This window comes from Penaeus chinensis, chromosome 19 (assembly GCF_019202785.1).
Source record: "Penaeus chinensis breed Huanghai No. 1 chromosome 19, ASM1920278v2, whole genome shotgun sequence".
NCBI lineage: Eukaryota > Metazoa > Arthropoda > Malacostraca > Decapoda > Penaeidae > Penaeus > Penaeus chinensis.
Window position 1 is genome coordinate 20,313,146 of NC_061837.1, and position 20,000 is coordinate 20,333,145.

General features: G+C 42.5%; 1 protein-coding gene across 6 annotated transcripts in view; it reads right to left on the bottom strand.

Annotated features, from left to right (window-relative positions):
- LOC125035196 (rho GTPase-activating protein 100F-like) overlaps nucleotides 1-20,000 on the bottom strand; it is a 288,107-nt gene that overhangs the window by 28,872 nt on the left and 239,235 nt on the right. For all 6 annotated transcript variants that reach the window (XM_047627431.1, XM_047627430.1, XM_047627429.1 and 3 more), the window contains one exon: nucleotides 2,410-2,523. In XM_047627431.1, the coding sequence (XP_047483387.1) occupies nucleotides 2,410-2,523 (114 nt within the window). The remainder of the gene's footprint in view (nucleotides 1-2,409; nucleotides 2,524-20,000) is intronic.

A 20,000-nucleotide genomic window follows, 5' to 3' on the forward strand; every position in this document is an offset into this window, starting at 1 on the left:
CCCCTACAATGCCTCTTCCCCACTCGCTCCTCTCCTCCCTTCCCACTTTCCCGACTTTTCACTTTCCTCTTCCCCTTCCTCTCTCCCCCTTCACCACCCCTTCTCCGCCCCCCTCGTCCCATAGCGGGATTTGCCGTCGCTTAAGAACTCTGACAAATAATGGTTGTTTACCCCTTAAGGGAAGCGCTTGCATCTACCTTATAAATCGCAGTTGACAATATCTGAGGGATATGTTGCTATAAAAGGGTATATTGAACGTTAAAACAGTGGCATGTGAAACATTGAAACGATAAATGGGAACTTAAAAGAACACATAGGATATTAGGTCGGTTGGTAGTGGTGTGTGAAGATTTGAAACATTATGTGAAACGTGACAATGTCATGCGACGCCAATGAACAGTCAGGTACTCTCACTTAATGCTATGTGGAATAATAGTAAGCAATTTTAAAATGAGTTGAACATCATACGAAATTCGAAAATGGCAAATGAATCAGAATATATCATTGCTGTCTAACTGTTTAACAGTAATGTAAGCTTTTTCACCCTTCAGGGAAACAGAAGCAGTTTGAGATTTTCTCTTGAATGTTCACCTTATTCATCGTGTTTAACATTGTTCCTTCTTCCTTTTTTCGCGAAATCAGATGATTCCAGGAGAGCGTGTGAGAAAAAGTAACGTCATAAAGAAGAAAAGTTTGCGCTGAGATAAACCTGCGCTTTGGTTGGATTAAGCTTGTATGCATGCATGCACGGTGTGTGTGTGTGTGTGTGTATGTGTGTGTGTGTGTGTGTGTGTGTGTGTGTGTGTGTGTGTGTGTGTGTGTGTGTGTGTGTGTGTGTGTGTGTGTGTGTGTGAATAAGTGTTTAAGTAAATGAGTAACTAAGTATTTGTGAGTGTGGGAGAGTGAGAGAGTAAATAATTGAGTGGGTAATGAGAAAGTGTGCGTTTGTGAGTAAGTAAAGCGTGAGTGTATATCTGTGTATTTGTGTACCTGCATCAAAAGGATAAAGGATAATATAAATAAATCAATAAATAGCACAAAAGCTGCCATCCCTGTAAACTTCTTTGACATTCAGTTTACACTTCTTCTCCCTTCCTGCCCTCTCTACCCTTTCCATCTCCCTCCTCCGAGTCTCCTCCCTTCAGATTTCTTTCCGCCTCCCTTTTTCCTGACCCCATTCCTCTTCCCTCCACACCCCTCTCTATCCCATTCCCTCCACCTTTCCCCCCTCTACTTCCTTTTCTTACCTCTTCCACCTTCTTTCTTCACCTCCCTTCTATCATTTCTCCCTATTCTCTTTCCCCTTTCTCTCCCTCCTTTCACCATCATCCTATTCTCTTTTTCCCTCTCCTCCTCCGCATCCTAATCTATCACCCCTTTCTTCCTCCCCCTCTCTCCCCTTCTTCCCCACCCCCTTCCCCTACCCCCTTCCCCTACCCCTTCCCGCTCTCTAACCCCACGCCTTGAAATGACTTTATAACTTTAAGTTCATGAGCATCGCTTCCACGTTCACATCTAAGTTTTCAATTTACATTTTAAATATAGGGCTTTCGACTGACAGTGAAATCTAACACAGAAATAAAAGTTCGAGAGAGAAGGAACAAAAATATATATAGGACGTTAAAATAGCAGCAGTTTGGATACCCTCCCCCTCCTTCCCCTCCTCCCCTCACCCCCTCTTCCCCTTTCTTCCCTACGCCCGTAAGCCTCCCAACCTTTGTCCGAAGCCTTGCCCCCACCCCCTCCCCGCCCACTATGAGTCATGACTTTACACAGTCTGCAGCGCGAGGTCACGAGAGGTCTAAGGGAATTGCATTGGTCCGGGACTGAAACACCTACAAATGTGAAATAACTACCCACTTCGTATCGGATGAGTTAGAGAAGACAAATGCAACCCATTCATTATTTCTATGGAAGTTGTAACTACTTAATTGTGGTTGTCGTGAGAAAATTTTACGGAATCAGAGAAATATCGATGTACCAGTGGCATGCTTAAACCAAGGAATAATGTGTATCATTGTATATATACATCGGTATGTGGCAGTATATATATACATATATATATACATGTGTGTGTGTTTGTGCTTTCTACACATATCTGCAGACATACACACACACCTATATATACATATATATATGCATATATATACATATATATGTATATATATGTGTATATATATAGATAGATATATGTTTATATATGTATATACTGTATAAGTGTGTGTGTGTGTGTGTGTGTGTGTGTGTGTGTGTACATACATATGTATGTGTTTATACTTATGTGTGCGGTTTGCATATATACTTCTACATGCAAACCTGCACATCTACGCATACAAACGTGAGAATGCCAGCACGCACGAGCCGACCTGTTCAGAGCCAGGCCAGAGCCGCCCGGACCTCGGAACTCACCTTGCGGAAGTCCCCTTGCACGACCATGCTGGGAGGGTCGCGGGCCCGTGATGGACCAGGCACCTGTCGCCGAGGGGAAGCAGCCAATTCTGCCCCGACTCCATTTGACCCCTCCTGCGGAAAAGGGCTGGACGTTAGTATCCCGGATGTGATGGTGTTTTGGGAGTTAGTATACAGAGGCAAATGATGAAGGCGTTAATATTTAGAATAAAAGGAGGCCATTAATAGTCTGGAGTTGGTTGTGTTTAGAGGGAGTTAGGATACAGAGGAAAAGACGAAGGGCCTTAGTATTATGAGGTTGGTGATAATAAGATATCGATAGTATTTGAGGTTATTTGCTATTTAGAGGTAGTAATTAAAGACTGTTAGCCTTTAAGGTAGTTACTAATTAGCCTGTTAGCCTTTAAAGGTAATTAGTTCTTAAAGACTATTAATATATAGAGATTGTTAGCAGACAGTATAACAGACCTCTGTCATGTTATTGAGACAAAAGTAGTAACATACTTTTTTATACAGTGATTAGGCATTGTTGTTTTAATCAATGTGACTGAAGTTGTGATGATATGGTATTTACATGTAACGGTTATCACTCGACGTTATTATTCAGTGGTTAATGGATCAATGACGATGCATCTGTACCTTGATAATGAGGGCAAAATTAACCGACGAAACATGAGTGAACTTGCACAATCAAGCAATACACAAAATAAAGTAGAAGTGTCCATGAAAATGGCACGAAGTTCTAGCAGTGACACTGATAATAAGAACGCTGAATTCCATTGCTACAACTTCATCCTAAACCTTGTGTTGTTAAATCACCATCACAGGTATTGTATTAATGTAAGCATCGGTGTTCCTCGAACTCTGGGGGCCGGCGAGGAAAACAGCGCCAAGCCACGGCATTGCATTGAGAAATCACCAAACTGCCGTCCTATAAGTCAAAGTCAAAGTCAAAATACTTTATTCCATTAATTACAATAAAGCGATATCATCTTCATAATGTAAGAATGCGCAACTGGACCAATACAAATTTCATACATATACATATATATGATACATACATTCATATATAAAAATTCATAAGTCTGCATACGTTAATGCAAGCATATGCAAACACACAAGCACATGAATAAACATATAAAAACACAAAACCACACAAACAATAAAAAATCCAAACACAAACACACACAAACACGCCCTGAACACACATGCACACGCACCCTGTCTCCGTACACGTACGCACACGGGGCCAGAGAGATAGTACTAGAGTTGAACAGCAGGAAAGAACACGCAAGAGCAGCTCACCTTCAACATCATTCCGCCTGTACACCTGCATATGCTCCGCCACCCAAAATTATTTGCATACATGAATACATGCATGTGTGTATGGAGAGCTACGAACGTGCATACAGATGATGTGCGTGGAGCATTATGCATGAAACTACCATCATTGGGAGATACAGTAGCTAGGTTGTTATTGTATATGTATAAATACATGTTTTTCCCCCTTCTTATCTCTTGAGAAACCCAAGTTTGATTTCCAAGTTGCGTCGTCGAGGTGAAGTGGTATTGACAACGTTGCCCTGATGGAGGCGGCGCGGCAAGGCTCAGTAAGAGAACGTGTGTAGTGTAAAGTTGATGTTTCAGGTGTATGGGAAGCGGGGAGGAGCTCGGCACGGCCGGAGGGTCGTGCGTGTGCGTACGTGTGTGCGTGTGCGTGCGTGTGTGTGTGTGTGTGTATGTGTGTGTGTGTGTGTGTGTGTGTGTGTGTGTGTGTGTGTGTGTGTGTGTGTGTGTGTGTGTGTGTGAGTGTGTGTGTGTAGGTGACTGTGTGTGCATAGACGTCCATCCATGTGCGTGCCTGCGGCCGCCGCATCCCAAAGCACAGAAGCCGCACTCGCAGCGACAGACTTCCGGAGCCATAAAAGGCGACTCGTAGTGGCGAGAAGCGAGGGCGTAAAAACGCAAATGAATCAATGAATCCCGCTCATCGCCCCAACGCCGGATGACGTGTAACTGCCGGGGAAAATTTCCTCTATTTATAGTCTGAAGGAGACACAGGCGTGAAGAGAGACTTGAGATTAATACGAAGGCAAACTGAAAGAGAGAGAGCGAGAGGCTGTCAGAGAGAGATTGATTAGGGGGAAGGGAAAGAAAAGTAAGAATGAAAACGAGAGAGAGGGGAAAGGAAAATGAAATGGAAAGAGAAGTAATAGAGAAATAGAAAGAGATATCGAGAGACAGAGAGAGAAAGGAAAATCTAGAGACAAAGGGAGAAAGAGAAAGAGATCCACATCCAGAGAGAGAGAGAGAGAGAGAGAGAGAGAGAAATCCAAAGAGACAGAGAGAGAGATAGAGAGATCCAAAGATAGAGAAAGAGAGACTTATAGGCAGGGAAAGAGAGAGAGAGAGAGAGATCCAAAGAGAGAGAAAGAGAGACCTATAGGCAGAGAAAGAGAGAGACAGAGAAAGAGAGCGACCCGGCAGCCATCGAGACCGCCCCGATCCCTGTCCCCTCAACAGCTCGTTCTTCACCCATTTTAGAACGGAACCCTCTCGCCCATTTATTACCTGAACCCGTTGCCCTGTTTAACGCCCGTCGCCGAAACGCAGGAATCCTTAACACACTGCCCTGGAGATGCGGTAAATTCCTTTCAGCCCCCCCCCCCCCCTTTCCCTGCATCTTTCCCTTTCTTCCTCTTCCCTCCGTCCATCCTTCTCTCACCCCCCCCCCCCCCCATTTGTTTCCTTCCCTCTCTTCCTATTCCTTCCATCCATCCTTCTCTCACTCTTTACCTCTTTACCTCTACCCCATTCCCTCCCCGTTGCATCTTCTTTTCCTCGCTGTCTACTTCCTTCATTCGAACTTTCCATCCCCTCTTCCCTCTTTCCTTTACTCCATTCATCCCAACCCCTTTCCTTCCCTCCTTCCTTTGCTCCCTACCCCCATCTTTCCATCTATAGTCACTTTCTCCCTCCTATCTTCTTCCTTTCCTCTCTTCTTCCCGATCACACTCTATGGAAATATACAGAAAATACAAAACCCATCCTCTCCTTTCCTCCCCTTCTACTCCCTTCCCTTCCTTCCCTAGGCCTAGAGACGATTCTGAAAACCCCCCTCCTACCTGTGCCTATCCCCATCCCTCCTCTTTCCCCTCCCCACCTATAACTACCCCTACCTCTTCCTTTCCCCCCTCATCCTCGCCACTTATCTCTACCCCCTTACCCCCCCTCCCCCATATCCCTTTGAGTTTTCCCTCCCTCCCCTTCCCCATTCTCCTCCCTCTCCCCCACCCTACACACACCTCGGAAACCCCCCGCATACATTCTCCAAAATTACAGGCACATAAACTTTCCCCAAATTGAAAAGGCTTATTCCAATCCTTAAACCTGAAATTCCGAACCCCTTCCTCCCCTCCCTCCCCCTCCCCCACTTCACCCCTCCATTCTCCTAACCCCAACCCCACCTTGCCCCCTCCCGTTACCTCGCCGCCGTGAGTCATCAACCTTGCACTGTAAACCATTGTACACCATTTTAAATCCCGAACCATCCCCTCTCCCGTTTCTCTTCTTCCTCTCCCCTACCCTATCCCTCCCCCTTCCCCCACTAACACTTCTTTCTCTCAACGCATATTTACAACTCTCAGCGTTTCTCTTATATATTTTTGAAAGCTAGATTTTTGAAATTCTAAATTTGTCGCCAGCTTACAACAAAAGCTTTCGATATCTACAGAAGAGAAATGGATAAATTTGGAAACAGGCATACAGTATGCAGTGATGAATGTAGGCTAAATATACATGCACACATGAGGCAGAGGAATACATATGTCCGTACATAAATGCATAGTGAAAATAGATTCAACATACTGACGCAAACGGGCATTAATTTACACGCCACGAACAGTTAGAAGCACTTGTATTAGAAAGTAAGTACAGCCTAGGACCTAGTCGCCCGCCATGAATGAAACTTCGAAACCTTCTTAACCTGTCTGACACAGAATCGAATCATGTCTTTCAAGGTTTCTGTCCATGACTGCTTATACAAGTTTCTATCACTATATCGTTATGAAACCAGAAAAATGCCTTAAAATAAGAAATGAGTACAGCAACAGATCCTGAAGGAATGGATGGGCTCAGTGAACAAATTAATAAATGAGAAAACAAACATAAATGTGAGAATAAAAATCCCTCAGTTTAAATCTCTCAGGCCTCGCCAAGCTTTTGCATTGCATTTGTTATGATCACGTTCGCATAATACGAATACGGTGAATACGAATCCAGACGAGTTCCCGGATGTGCCGCTTTCGTGGCACGATTTGCTTCGGTCTCGCCTGCGCCGTTTCCGAAGCGGCCCGTTTTTTTCTTCTTCTTCTTCTTCTTCTCTTTTTTCCCGTTTCTTATTTCATTTTATTTTATTCATTTATTATTTTCTAATTCTTGTTGGGGAGTGTAATAGATAAAGTTTGCAAAGAAAGTACAGGAAGAGAAAGTGTTCAGATGTGTAGAAGGCGGTGTAAAAGTGGGAGAGATAGATTACAGGTGGAGAAAGGAGTGGGAAAGTGGATTTTGACAAAGTCATGTACAAACAGAAAGATTGTGTGTGGATCAGTAGATATTCATGTATAAGTGCAAAGAGGGATTGTGGGGCGCGTTTAAAAGTGGTGAAGATCGAGAGATTACTGTACATGTGAAATAAGCGATTCACAGGTGGAGAAGGTCGTATACAGATGTTTATCGCACATCTTCTTAGTTTAATTCCCGTTTGGCGTGCATCGATGTGAAATATATCTGAAAGATTATTCAAACACGAGCGCTGCAGAAAGAGCAGCACAGGAGCAGAAATGGCTCACCGCTCTACATTCTCCCCGACAGCATACAGCGGCGACACTCGAGATGCCGATAGCGTTAATTACCACATTTCAGAAGCTGAAACACACTATGCATAACAACAGCTATCGTCACCAAAATTAATGCCCACAACTAGGGTGAACCAACTGGTGATTAAAGGTTTAAAAAGGATTAATACTTGCTCTGAAACAGCATATCTTGGGAAAGCAATCGCCCGAGGCCCCAGGACAGACAAAGGCCTTAGACACACAGACAGGCACACAGACAGACAGGTAGACAGTTCGTTCGGCCAGTTCTTAGCAGCCAATATCCTGGGGAACCGTGTGTCGGGATGGGGGGAGGGGGGAGGGGGGCCGGCAAAGGGGTATTTGGAAGGAGTGAGGGGGGCTGGGGGTAGGAGTGGATGTGGGTTCGGGTCGTGGGGAGAGGTCGTACGAAGGTAGGACAGGGGGTGGTGGATAGGAGGTGAGTGGGGGAGGGGGGGTAGTGGGGGCAGTGGTGAAGTGGCAGGGGGCTGGAGGGGGGTGGGGGTAAGAGGCAGCACCGACCTCCTGGCTGTGGTGTTCGGAAGAGAGCCTTGCCGAAGACAGGTCGGGGGGAGGGGAGGGGGCGATAAAAAGAGAGGGAGAGAGATGGAAGGAGAGGCCGAGGAGAAAAGAGATAAGAAAAGAGTGAGAAGGAGGACGAAGAAGGAGAGAGATAAGAGTAAAAGCACGAAAAGCAGAAAAAGAGGAAAAGAGGGAGGGAAAGATCTAGGAATGGGGAAGGGGATAAGAGATATGACAAGTGAAAATAGATGTCAGAGAGGGAAATAGATATGAAGTAAGGAATAGGAGAGTCGCGAAGAGAGAAGGAGGAAAGGAGAAAAGGGAACAAGACAAGAGAGAAAACGAAATACAAGGGAAAGGGAAGGGAAGAGAGAAAAAGAAAGGAGAGGCCGAAGAAGAGGAGAGATAAGAAGAGAAGAGAATTAGAGGTCGGAGAAAAGAGGGAGAAAAGAAGGAAAGATAAAGGATAGCGAGAAGGAGATAATCAGCAAGAGGATAAGAGGAATAGCGAGATGATGATAGAGAAAAGAGAGAGAAAGAGAAAGGAAAAAGCGAGGAGAGAAGATATGAGGAAGAGGAGGAGGAGGAAGGGAAGGAAAATGAGAAGCAAGCGAAGAATATTGTGGCGCTGGACCTCCTCCCGGAATTTCAATTGTGTGATTTTATCTCGGCCACACGCGCGGGCAAATATACTATCTATCTGTCTGTCTATTCATTTATCTGTCTGTCTATTCATCTATCTATCTGTTTGCTTGTCTATCTATCTGTCTGCCTATCTTCTGTCTGTCAATCTATACAGTTATCTATCTATCTGTTTATCTATCTGGCTATCTGTGTATTCACCTATCTATCTATGTATAAACATACATACATGAACAGAGGGAGACTTTTATAGATAGATAGACAGATTCATAAACAAAGAAGTCTACATAAGAGTATATACAATAAATAAACAAGAAAATCGCAACGGATTATCGGGAAACAAACGTATATACAACTACAAACCTCTATCCACAAACACACACAAACAAACCCGTACACGCAAAATAAAGAAAAGAAAAGAAAAAAAGAATTGCCATGACCGCAGCATCCACCGCTCCCCCCCCCCCCCCCCAACCTCCACCCCCTTGAGATCCCATCGCTCGTCTAGAGCTGGAAATAAAATTAAACTCATTCCTCGGGCTCCCCTGTCCTTCAAAGCTGGGAGTCTACGCTACGCTATTTTAAACATGTTGAACTTTGACCTATGATGTAACGTGCATGAAACACACACACATGGACGAACCCTTATTTGCATACGCAAGTGCTTGCGGGTACGTTTATGCAGGTATATATGTTTACTGTAGGTGCGTGTTTGTGTCTGTGGGCGAAAATAGATACACGGAGATATACAAACATTTTTGCATAGACACAAACAAAACACACATACATATATTCACATACATAGACGCCCACACACACACATAAAACACAAACAAACACCGCAATTTTACCAGCACATCTAACAGTTATCCTTTTTTGTCTCCTTTGTATTATTTTGTAATATCCCTTCTGTGTCAGCCTTTTAATACTCTCAAGGTAGGCTTCGGATCACAAAACATTAAGGTAAGCTCGAGGCGCCATCACGAGACCTGTGGCTGTTTAGGTTACATTTATACTAAAACTTCTCAACTTCCTTAATTTATATGTATGCGGAAAATTACTCGTGCGGCGATAAATTTATGGAAATTTCACGCTTTGCGGAATTAGATATTACATGTAGACGACTACTGACTTCGGTTAATAAGAGAAAATGGGAAATATTCGGCTTCAGTCGATAAAGCAGAACGGGAAAAGGCGTCACTATGTAAAAGAAAACGGGAAAGACTGACTTCTTAGTATACAGGAGCACGAGAAGAGAAATGTGAAAGAAAACGGGGAAACCGAATATGGTACAAAAGAGAAAACCTGTAAACATATAAGCTAATTGAGACAGAAAACGGAAATTAGCGTCAGTAGACGAAAGACAAGAGAGAAATATTCAAGATCAATAGACAGAGAAAAAGAAGGAAAGAAAAGGCTGTCTCTATCTCAGTTCCCCTTCAAGGGCCCTCTCCATATCTCCCGATTCCAGTAATCAAGAGAGAGAGAGAGAGAGAGAGAGAGAGAGAGAGAGAGAGAGAGAGAGAGAGAGAGAGAGAGAGAGAGAGAATTAAGAGAAAAGGAGAAATCACCTCCTCTCCCTCCTGTTATTCTCCTCCTACGTCCATCTCCCGCCTCCTCTCCCCCCCTCCCCCTTGCCTTGCCTCAGTAAATTTGTTTAATTAACATGTACACATTTTAAAGCCATGGACGAACAAATGATATACGAGAAATACCCGGCCCAAACGCATGCGAAAATGCTTTTCCTGCTTTCTAATTAGCATCCCCAGAACCGCGTCTGACGGGGCAATTAAGCCAACGACGGCGCGGTGAGCTACCTCCCAGAGCCGAAAATGTGCAAGTTCCTCCAAGCAACTCCAAGCAACAGGCTGTGAAAGCAAGCAGGTCGTGAAAGTAGGAGAGAATGCACGACTGACAACCACCAAGTATGCGGACCCCTCTGGACCAATGAGGGTGCGAGTTTGGATTCCGACTAGCCAATGGGGACAGAGATTCCCCGAAGAGGTGATTGGTAGACTGTACAGGTTCTTCTTCCAATAGGCAGGTATTTATTTTTCTTCATCTCCCCCTCAACCAAAAGACAACAGGTGAGTAAGATATCCCCAATGAGTGTCAATATTCGATACTTTCTCCCACAATAGGCGTCAATATTCAATATTCCCTTAAAAAAAAAACGTGTCATTATTCACGATTCCCTCCACCAATAGGCAGCAAGATTTTCATTTTCTTCGCCAATAGGCAGTTACACAATACTCTTTACCAATAGGGAGCAAGTAACAAGATCGTCCCTACCAATAAATACCGAGATTAAAGGCTCTTCTCCCAAAAAAGAAAAGAAAAGAAAAGGAGAATATATATATATATATATATATATATATATATATATATATATATATATATATATACATGATATCAGCAATCGTCCGACAAAAAGAACAGAAGCGCGTCATGGGCCGCAAGGCAGAAGTTCCTACCTGACACAAAATTAATGACGTAGCCGCCACTACAAGGATGCCAACCCCACTACCCCCCCCTCCCTTCCCCCACTGCGCCTTCCCTTCCCTCTCCCTCTCCCTCCTCACTTTACTCTTCCCTCCTCCCCGCTGCGCCTTCTCCTCTCTCTCTCTCTCTCTCTCTCTCTCTCTCTCTCTCTCTCTCTCTCTCTCTCTCTCTCTCTCTCTCTCTCCCCGCCTACGCCCTCTCCCCATGCGCGCTCTCCGGCTCCTCCTACAACCGCGTCAATACCCCGGGCACGATCACAACTCCTCGGGTCGGTAAACAAGCAACAAACACACTTTTGACAGTCTAGACGCGGCGCCGCCTACAGCCTGGCTCTTAATCTTCCGACTTCCCTTCCTCCTTCCTCCTTTCCACTCTTCCTTCCTTCTTCCTCCTTCCTCTTTCGTGTCCTGTGTGATCTGTCTTTTCTTTTTTTCTTTATAAGCCTTCTTTTTTTCTCCCTTTCTCCATTCTGTTTTGAATTAGTATTCTTGTTCTTTCTTATTCTTCCGTTCCGTTCTTCCATCCATCTCCCCCCCCCCCCCCAACAACCACACCATATTCACATTGTCAAGGTCTCAAAAGCCTCTCAAAAATTCCAAGGAGAGATAATGAACAAGTAGACAAACAGAGAGAGAGAGATATAGATAGGCAGATATATATATACATATATATATATATAGAGAGAGAGAGAGAGAGATAGAGAGAGAGAGAGAGATATGAGAGAGATAGAGAGAGAAAGAGAGAGAGAAGAAACAAAGAAAGGGCATAAGCTGTCCATAATCTGCTAAGGAGCCCCCCCCCCCCCCCCCCGCGTCCACCCATACAAAGGGTCTCCGAAGTACCTGTCACCAATTAACCAATTACGAACCACTTTACCCCCTCGCCCCTTGCTCTGCTTACCCCCCCCCCCTGCCTTTTCCTCTTAATCATGCCCCCCTGGGTCCCCTCCCTCCTTCTCACACCTAGCAGCATCTGGGACTCAACTGCCGAACAAGCCCGTGTCCGGATCCACTATTTACAACTTCGTTCGAACTGACTTTGGACGGAGACACAGAGAGAGAGAGAGAAAGGCAGGTATAGTTTACAAACTAGTGAAGTCACAACACAAGTCTGGTCAAAATTACACAGGTTATTTGACATCCAAAGCCGAGGGAGGGAGCCGGGTTTCTTGCCCTCCCGAGACCGCTCCTCAAAATGGACCAAAAAAGAAGTAGCAAAAATCTCCGAATTAATCCCCCCCCCCCCCCCCCCCCCCCCGGCCGAAGACACTCCCGCCCGCGGCATTCGGACCCTCCGAGCCGCCAGCGAAAGCCCCTGAACATCCTGCGCCGGAAATGTGGGAGTCCCCAGTCCTCGTCCTCAGTCCTCCTGCTAGACAGCCTCGCCGTCGCCGGACTCCTCCCGCCTGCCTTCCGCCTCACAGGGAGAATGAAGCGGGGGGAAGGATGGGGAGGGCTCGCCTCTTGTCTCGCAGGAAGAATGAGGAGAGGATAAGGATGGGGAAGGGTTCACTTCATGCCTCACTGGGGGCATGAAGACTCTGTCCATTGACTCACAGGGAGAATGGGGAGAGAAGGGGGATGAAGGAAGGTTTGCTCCTGCTTCACAGGGAGAGCGGAGAGGCGAGCGAGAGGGAAGGAGTATGCCTCCTGCCTCAGGGGGATGTATGGGGGGAGGGGCGGGACTGCCTCCTGCATCCCCCTGGTTCCCAGGGAGGAGGGAAGAGGGAAGGGAAGCTCTTCAAATATCCTACACCGCCGGAGCACGCTCGGAAGGCTCCTGGAAACAAAGGTATTTCCTTGATCAACGCTTCGTGACACAAATGTCGGATTCCTTGGCTGTCTCGGCGTTCGGAAGGGAACTTCGCTATTTTTTTCATTATACTATATTCAGTATTCTCATTATATAGTACATTCATTATAGTATTTATGATAGGTACAGTATCTGTGGCCATTTGTTTCACGGTCATTATAGCTTTTATTTTCTGTTTAGACGGATTACCACTATTTTCGCTTTTCAAAATATTAATGACAGTAACTATACAGCGATGGTAGTTATTAACGTTCACGATTCTCATGATCATTAAATGATGAATATGATGAATAGCTGAAGAAAGCCTCACCGCTTTAGCACACAGCTTTGCTTCATCTATTTTGTCAAATGTTAATAAACCAGTGATAGCCGAAAAATAAGTTGGTAAGCTGCCCTTTCCCTAAATCATTTGTAAGACACAGATACAGCAGCTCATAGTCCGTAAATGAAAATCAAGGAGACCGCTGGAATGTTTAGTATGTCGGCGGACGACGCTCAGTCTTACATTCATATAACATTCAGTCCAATGGATACTTCACAGACGACAGACAACGGGGGAAGTGGGGATGCTGCATTCGAAACCCCTGTCACAGTTTAAGCCAGTAGAGGAAAGCCTGGCATCACTGGTGTCGGATAATTCGAATAATTTTCTCGTGCCAGCACAGCCCTGCGATTACTTTTATGCGTCTGCAACTCGATTTCCGGTCTGTGTTTTTTTGGGATAAATTTTTTTTTTTTGGGGGGAAAGGGGGGGAAAAAGGGGGAAAATTTCCCCCCCCGGGGGGGGGGGGGAAAAACCCCAAAAATTTTTGGGGGGGGGGAAAACCCCCCCGGGCCCCCCGGGGCCCCCAAAAAAATTTTTTTAAAATTTTTAACCCCCCCCCCCCCCCCTTTTTTTTTTTCCCCCCCCCTTTTTTCCCCCCTTTCCTTTTTTTTTTTTTTCCCCCCCTTTTTTTTTCCCCCAAAAATTTTCCCCCCCCCAAAATTAAAAAAATTTTAAAAAAAATTTTTGGGAAATTTTTTAATTTTAAGTTTTTTTTAAAAAATTTTCCCAATTTTTTTAAAAAAAAGGGGAAAAAAAAATTTTTTTTTTTTTTTTTTAAATTTTTATTTTTATTTTGGAAATTTTTTTTGGGGGGGTTTTTTTTTTTTTGTTTTTTTTGGGGGTTTGGGGGGGTTTTGGGGTTTTTTTTTTTTTTGGGGGGGGGTTTTTTTAAAAAAAAAAAAAAAAAAAAGGGGGGAAAAATTTTTTTTAAAAAACCCAAAAGGGAATTTCACGGGGAAAAAAGGGGCCCCCCCCCCCCCCAAAAAAAAAAAAAAAGGGGGAAAAAGGGGGGGGGGGAAAAAAACCCCCCCCCGGGGGGGGAAAAAAGGGAAAACCTTTTGGGTTTTTTCCAAAAAAGGGTTTTGGGGAAAAAGGGGGAAAAAAAAAAAAAAATTTTTTTTTTTTCCCCCCCCAAAAAAAAAAACCCCCCCCCCTTTTTTTTTTCCCCCCCCTTTTCCCCCCCCCCCCCCCCCTTTTTTTCCCCTCCCCCCCCCCCTTTTTCCCCCCCCCCCCCCCCCTCCCTCTCCCCCCCCCCCCCCTTTTCCCCCCCCTTTTTTTCCTTTTCCCCCCCCCCCCCCCCCCCCCCCCTCCCTTTTCCCCCCCCAAATCTTTCCCTCTCCCCCTTTTTTCCCCCTTCCCCCCCCCCTTTCCTTTTTTAACCCCCCCCTCCCCCCCCCCCTTTCCCCCTTTTCCTTTTTTTCCCCCCCCCTTTTTTTTCCCCCTCCCCCCCCCCCCCCCCCCCCCCCTCCCCCCCCCCCCCCCCCCCCCAAATTAAATTTTTTTAAAAAAAAAGGGGGGGCCCCCCCCAAAAGGGGGCCCTTTTGGCCCCCCCCCAAAAGGGGGGGGGGGGAAAAAAAAAAAAAGGGGGGGCCCCGGGGGGGGGGGGCCCCCCCCCGGGGGGGTTTTTTTCCAAAAAAAAAAAAAAAACCCGGAAAAAAGGAAACCCGGGTTTTTTGGGTTGGGGGGTTGGGGGGGGGGGGGGCTTTTACAGTGTACAAGTGTGTTTGTAAGTACGTCTATTCCCGTAAAACAAATATGTATGCATGTCTGAACGTTTGTACTTAATGTGCAGTGTGTCTGTATATTGTTTTTGCACATGTGCAAAAAGGCGCCCCTAGCATTCCTTTGGGGGGTCCCAAAATAATTTTCACACAGGAGCTTTTTCATATGTGTGGGGGCGTGTGGGGGCGGGGGAAGGGAGAAATGTAATTTCAGTAATTAAAAGCAGTAAATACACGGATTTTGGGAAAGATGGGGTGTGTGGTGTGTGTGGGTGTGTGTGTGGGGTGTGTGTTGGGGTGGTTAAAAATACAAATATGCATACATACATGCATACATATATATATATATATATATATATATATATATATATATATATATATATATATATATATGTATGTATATGTATATGTGTATGTATGTATGTGTGTGTGTGTGTGTGTGTAGGTGTGTGTGTGTGTGTGTGTGTGTGTGTGTGTATTTGTATACACACACATCCAAATACAAAAGGGAAAAAAGGAAAAGGCACGGACATGTGGATTTGTTTGTGTTTGTATTGCCGTGTAAATCGGAAAGAGAAAAGAGAGAGGGGATAAAAAAAGGGAGGGAGGGAGAGGGCGGGGGAAAGGGAGAGGGAGAAAGAAAAAGAGATTGCAAACATTTTCTCTCCCTGCATCTGGTCCGCGCAAATGGCGAGCACCCAGTTGATCCTAGCCATACTTTCCCGTCCTGCCCTACCAGCCCCTGCCTCGCCCTGTCAGAACCAGCTTCAAACTGCCCTGTTTTACTTATCTTTTCGTCCCTGTCGGGTCCCGCTTCACATCGCCCGTTCTGCTTGCCTCCCTGTCTCCCTGTCTCCCTGTCTCCCTGCCTCGCCTCACCATGCTTGCCTCTGCCCCTGCCCCTGCCCCCCATGTCTCCCTGCTCGCCTCCCCCGGACAAGGTCTCTCGCTGTCCCCTTTTCCTTCGGCTGCCGCTGCCGTGCCTGGCCTTTGATTGGCACATCGTCCACATGCACACAAACGTATATGCGTGTGCGTGTGAGTGTGTGTGTTTGTGTGTGTGTGTGTGTGTGTGTGTGTGTGTGTGTGTGTGTGTGTGTGTGTGTGTGTGTGTGTGTGTGTGTGTGCATATATATATATATATATATATATATATATATATATATATATACTTATACATATATATATACTATATATCCCACGGCCAAAAAATAAAAGAAGGCTGAAAATCACTTAGTAAGCCTTAAGTTACAATCTCAAAAAGGATGTGAATTTCATCTTCCTGCTGGAGCAACGGTGTGTATACATTTCTTATCCTAAAGCAATGGTTCTGATACCAATAACCAAAGCTATAATTTCGCTTTCTAGTTTTAGCTGTTGCTTTATTATTACTACTTGTATCATTACTGTTATTCTTAATAGGATTTTCTTTTTCACTGCTTTTCATTGTTATTTTTTACATTATCAATATTATTATTAATATTATTATTATTATTAGCATTATTATTTATCATTATTATCATCATTATTATTAGTAGTAGTAGTGGTGGTGGTAGAAGTAGTAGTAGTATCATTATTATTATTATTATTATTATTATTATTATTATTATTATCATTAGTGTTATTACTATTATTACTAATTTTTTTTTATTATTATTACTGTTATTAGTATTACTATCATTATTATCATTATCATTAGTAGTAGTTTCAGTATTATTATTATTTTTATCATTATTATTATTATTATTACTATTATTACTATTATTACTATTATTATTATTATTATTTTAATTATTATGATCATTATCATTATTATTATTATCATTATTATCACTATTATCATTGTTATTGTTATTATAATTATTATCACTATTACTATCACCATTATCATTATTAATATTATCATCATTATTTGGTTATAAACATTCTTATTATTATCATCATTACTAATATTATCATTGTTATTACTATTACTATTATTATCATTATTGTTATTATCAACCTTTTAGTCATTATTGTTATATTTATCATATCATTATCATCATATATATTAGTAGTAGCAGTATCTTATTTTCTATTTCATTGTATCATCATTATCATCATTATCAATGTCATCTTCATCAAGATTATTGTTATCGTAATTTTTATCATTATCATCATTATTATCATCATCGTTATTACTATTTTTATCATTGTTACTATTATCATCATCATTATTATCATTATCATTATTACTGTTGTTATTATCATTTTACTATTATAAATATTACTATTATCATTATTACTATCACTATTATTATCATTACTATTATTACTATTACCCTATCATTATTATTGTTTTTAGCATTATTAACATGATTTTGTTACCATTACTTCAGTCATTATTATAATAATTATAATTATTATGATTATTATTATTAGTTATCATTATTATCATTATATTATTATTATTACTATTATCATTATTGTTGTTGTTGTTGTTGTTATTATCATCATTATTATCATTATCATTATCATCATTACTATTACTGTCATTACTATTATTATCAATATTATTAATAATATTATGATATCCTTATTCTTATTAAGATTATTGTTATATTAACAAGATTATTATTATAATTATCATTATTATTATCATTATCATTATCGTTATCATTATTATTACTATTATCATCGTATTATTATAATGATTATCCCAATTATAATGAACATTATTATTATTACTATTGTCATTATCATTCTATTATTATCATTATCATTATTATCATTATTATTATCATTATTATTATCCTCATTATTACTATTATTACTATTATCAATATCATTATCATTAACTTATCATTATTATCATTATAATAATAATAATTATTATTATTATTATTATTATCATTGTTATTATTAACATTATTATCATTATCAATATTATTATCATTATATCATTATTATCATTTTATTATTTCTATCTTATTATTATTATGATTATACATTATTATCATTATCTTTATTATTGTTATTAATAACCATTATCATTATTGATCTTTTTTCATATCATTTTCATCATTCTTATCTTATTATTTTCATTATTATCTTTATCCTTATCATCGTTATTATTGTTGTTATCATTATTATCACTCTCATCATCATTATTATTGTTATTAATAATGCCATTATCATTATTGATTTTGTTGTCATTCTTTTCATCATTCTGTTCCTTGGCCTTATCAACATCATTATCATTACTATCTTTATCCTTAATATTACCATTACTGTTATAGCTACTCTCTGCTTCATCATTATCAATATCAGGAAATTATTGTTGTTGCTCTAATTATTTCATTACCATTATTGCAATCACGAACGCTATATCATTTCAATGCCATAAATGTAATTGTTTTAATCATCTCATTCTCTCATGACAACCATCATTATGACATATTAATCACCGTAACTATTCATAATACCAGGATTATATTCATACCTGTTATTGTTTTCTTTCAGAGTTTCCACCTCCATCTTTATTCTTTCTTTCATCTTTCATCGTTTTTTTCTTCTTATTCTCCTTCCTTGTTTGTCCCTCTTCCCCTCTGCCTTTGGAGTCTGTTATTGAACACGTGTGATTATTGCCAAAAAGAACAAAAAATATGCAGGAGAAACAGAGTGGGAGAGAGGCAGGAAGCAGGAAAATTGAGAGAAAGAGAGAGAGAGACAGAGAGAGAGAGAGAGAACGCGAGAGAGAGAGAGAGGGGGGGGGGAGGAAGAGAGGGGAGAAGGGAACGAGGGAGGAAAAGGGAGGGAAGGAATAGGGAAGAGAGAGTGAGAAAGAGAGGACAGAAAAGAAAGAACAAACTATGAAAAATAAAGAAAGGAATATATAAAAAAGGAGAAATAAAAAACAAATTACAATAAAGATTAATATAGTCATATTTCCACATTTCCTTCATACTTTTGGACAAGAAGATGACCCTGTCTCTCTCCAGTCCCTTCTTCCTCCCTCCCTCCCTCTTCCCTCCCTCCCTCATATCCTCCTTCCCCTCCATTCTCCCTCCACTTCTTCCCTTCCTTCCTCCATTTCAGCTCTTCCATCCATTCCCCAGCCTCCCTACTAGTATGCCCTAACCCCCTCCCATCCCCCCAAAAAAGGAGAGAGAAAAAATATCTTAAAATCTGCTATCAGACAGGTTGCTGGATTCCGACATACTGCGAATCCTTCCTAAGTCGAGGTTGGTGTTGTGTCGGTGCCTCGGGCTATGTGAGACGTGGGGGGGGGGGACAAGCGATAGGAAGAGGGAGAGGACGAAGGGTAAGGGATAGAAAGGGGGGAGGGGAAGAAGATAGCAAGGGAGACAGAAGGGAAGGGATAGGGAACAGGTATTGAGAGGGAAGGCGGAACAGGAAGAAAATGGGAAAGGGATAAGGAACAGGGAGAAGGGGGGATATATCAGGGACAGGGAGAAGAGGGACTGAAGACGAAATGGGAAGATGAAGGCAGAGAGGGAGAGGGGAGTAAGGGAGAGAGAGGGGGGGAGGGGATTCCAACCTGGAGAAATGAGAGGTCTAGGAGGAACAAAAACTCTTCTTCGAAAGAAAGAGAAAGAGAGGACGAGGAGAAGGGAAGAGGAAAGGTAGGGCGAGTGAGAAAAGAGAAAGAAATTAAGAAAAGCCAAGACGTTAGAAGTTGACGAGGGAGAAGGATGAGAAGAAGGAAGAGGAGAAGGATAACGAGCGGAAAATGCATTGTGACGGAAGAAGATGAAACACAAGGAGACGGAAAAATGCAAGGAGAACGGGGAGGAGAGACGGAGAGACACGATATAAAACACCACAGCCAGAGGAAAGAGACAGAAATAGATATATAGATATAGAGGAAGACAGATAGATAGGTAGAGAGAGAGAAAGAGAGAGAGAGAGAGAGTGAGAGAGAGAGAGAGAGAGAGAGAGAGAGAGAGAGAGAGAGAGAGAGAGAGGACTCTATTGGGAAAACACAGATGAATGAGTAAGGGGAATAGCCAGCGAGGGGAGAGGGGAGGGAAGGTGGGACCAGGGTGTTTGTAAAGAGGTAAAGGGGAGAGGCAATAATAAGGAGAGGATGTTGACATTTTATGAGAAGGGGAGATAGAGAGAAATAGCGAATGGAGTGAGAGGAAAGACATAGGAGGAGAGAGAGAGGGAGGGAGAGAGAGAGAGGGAGAG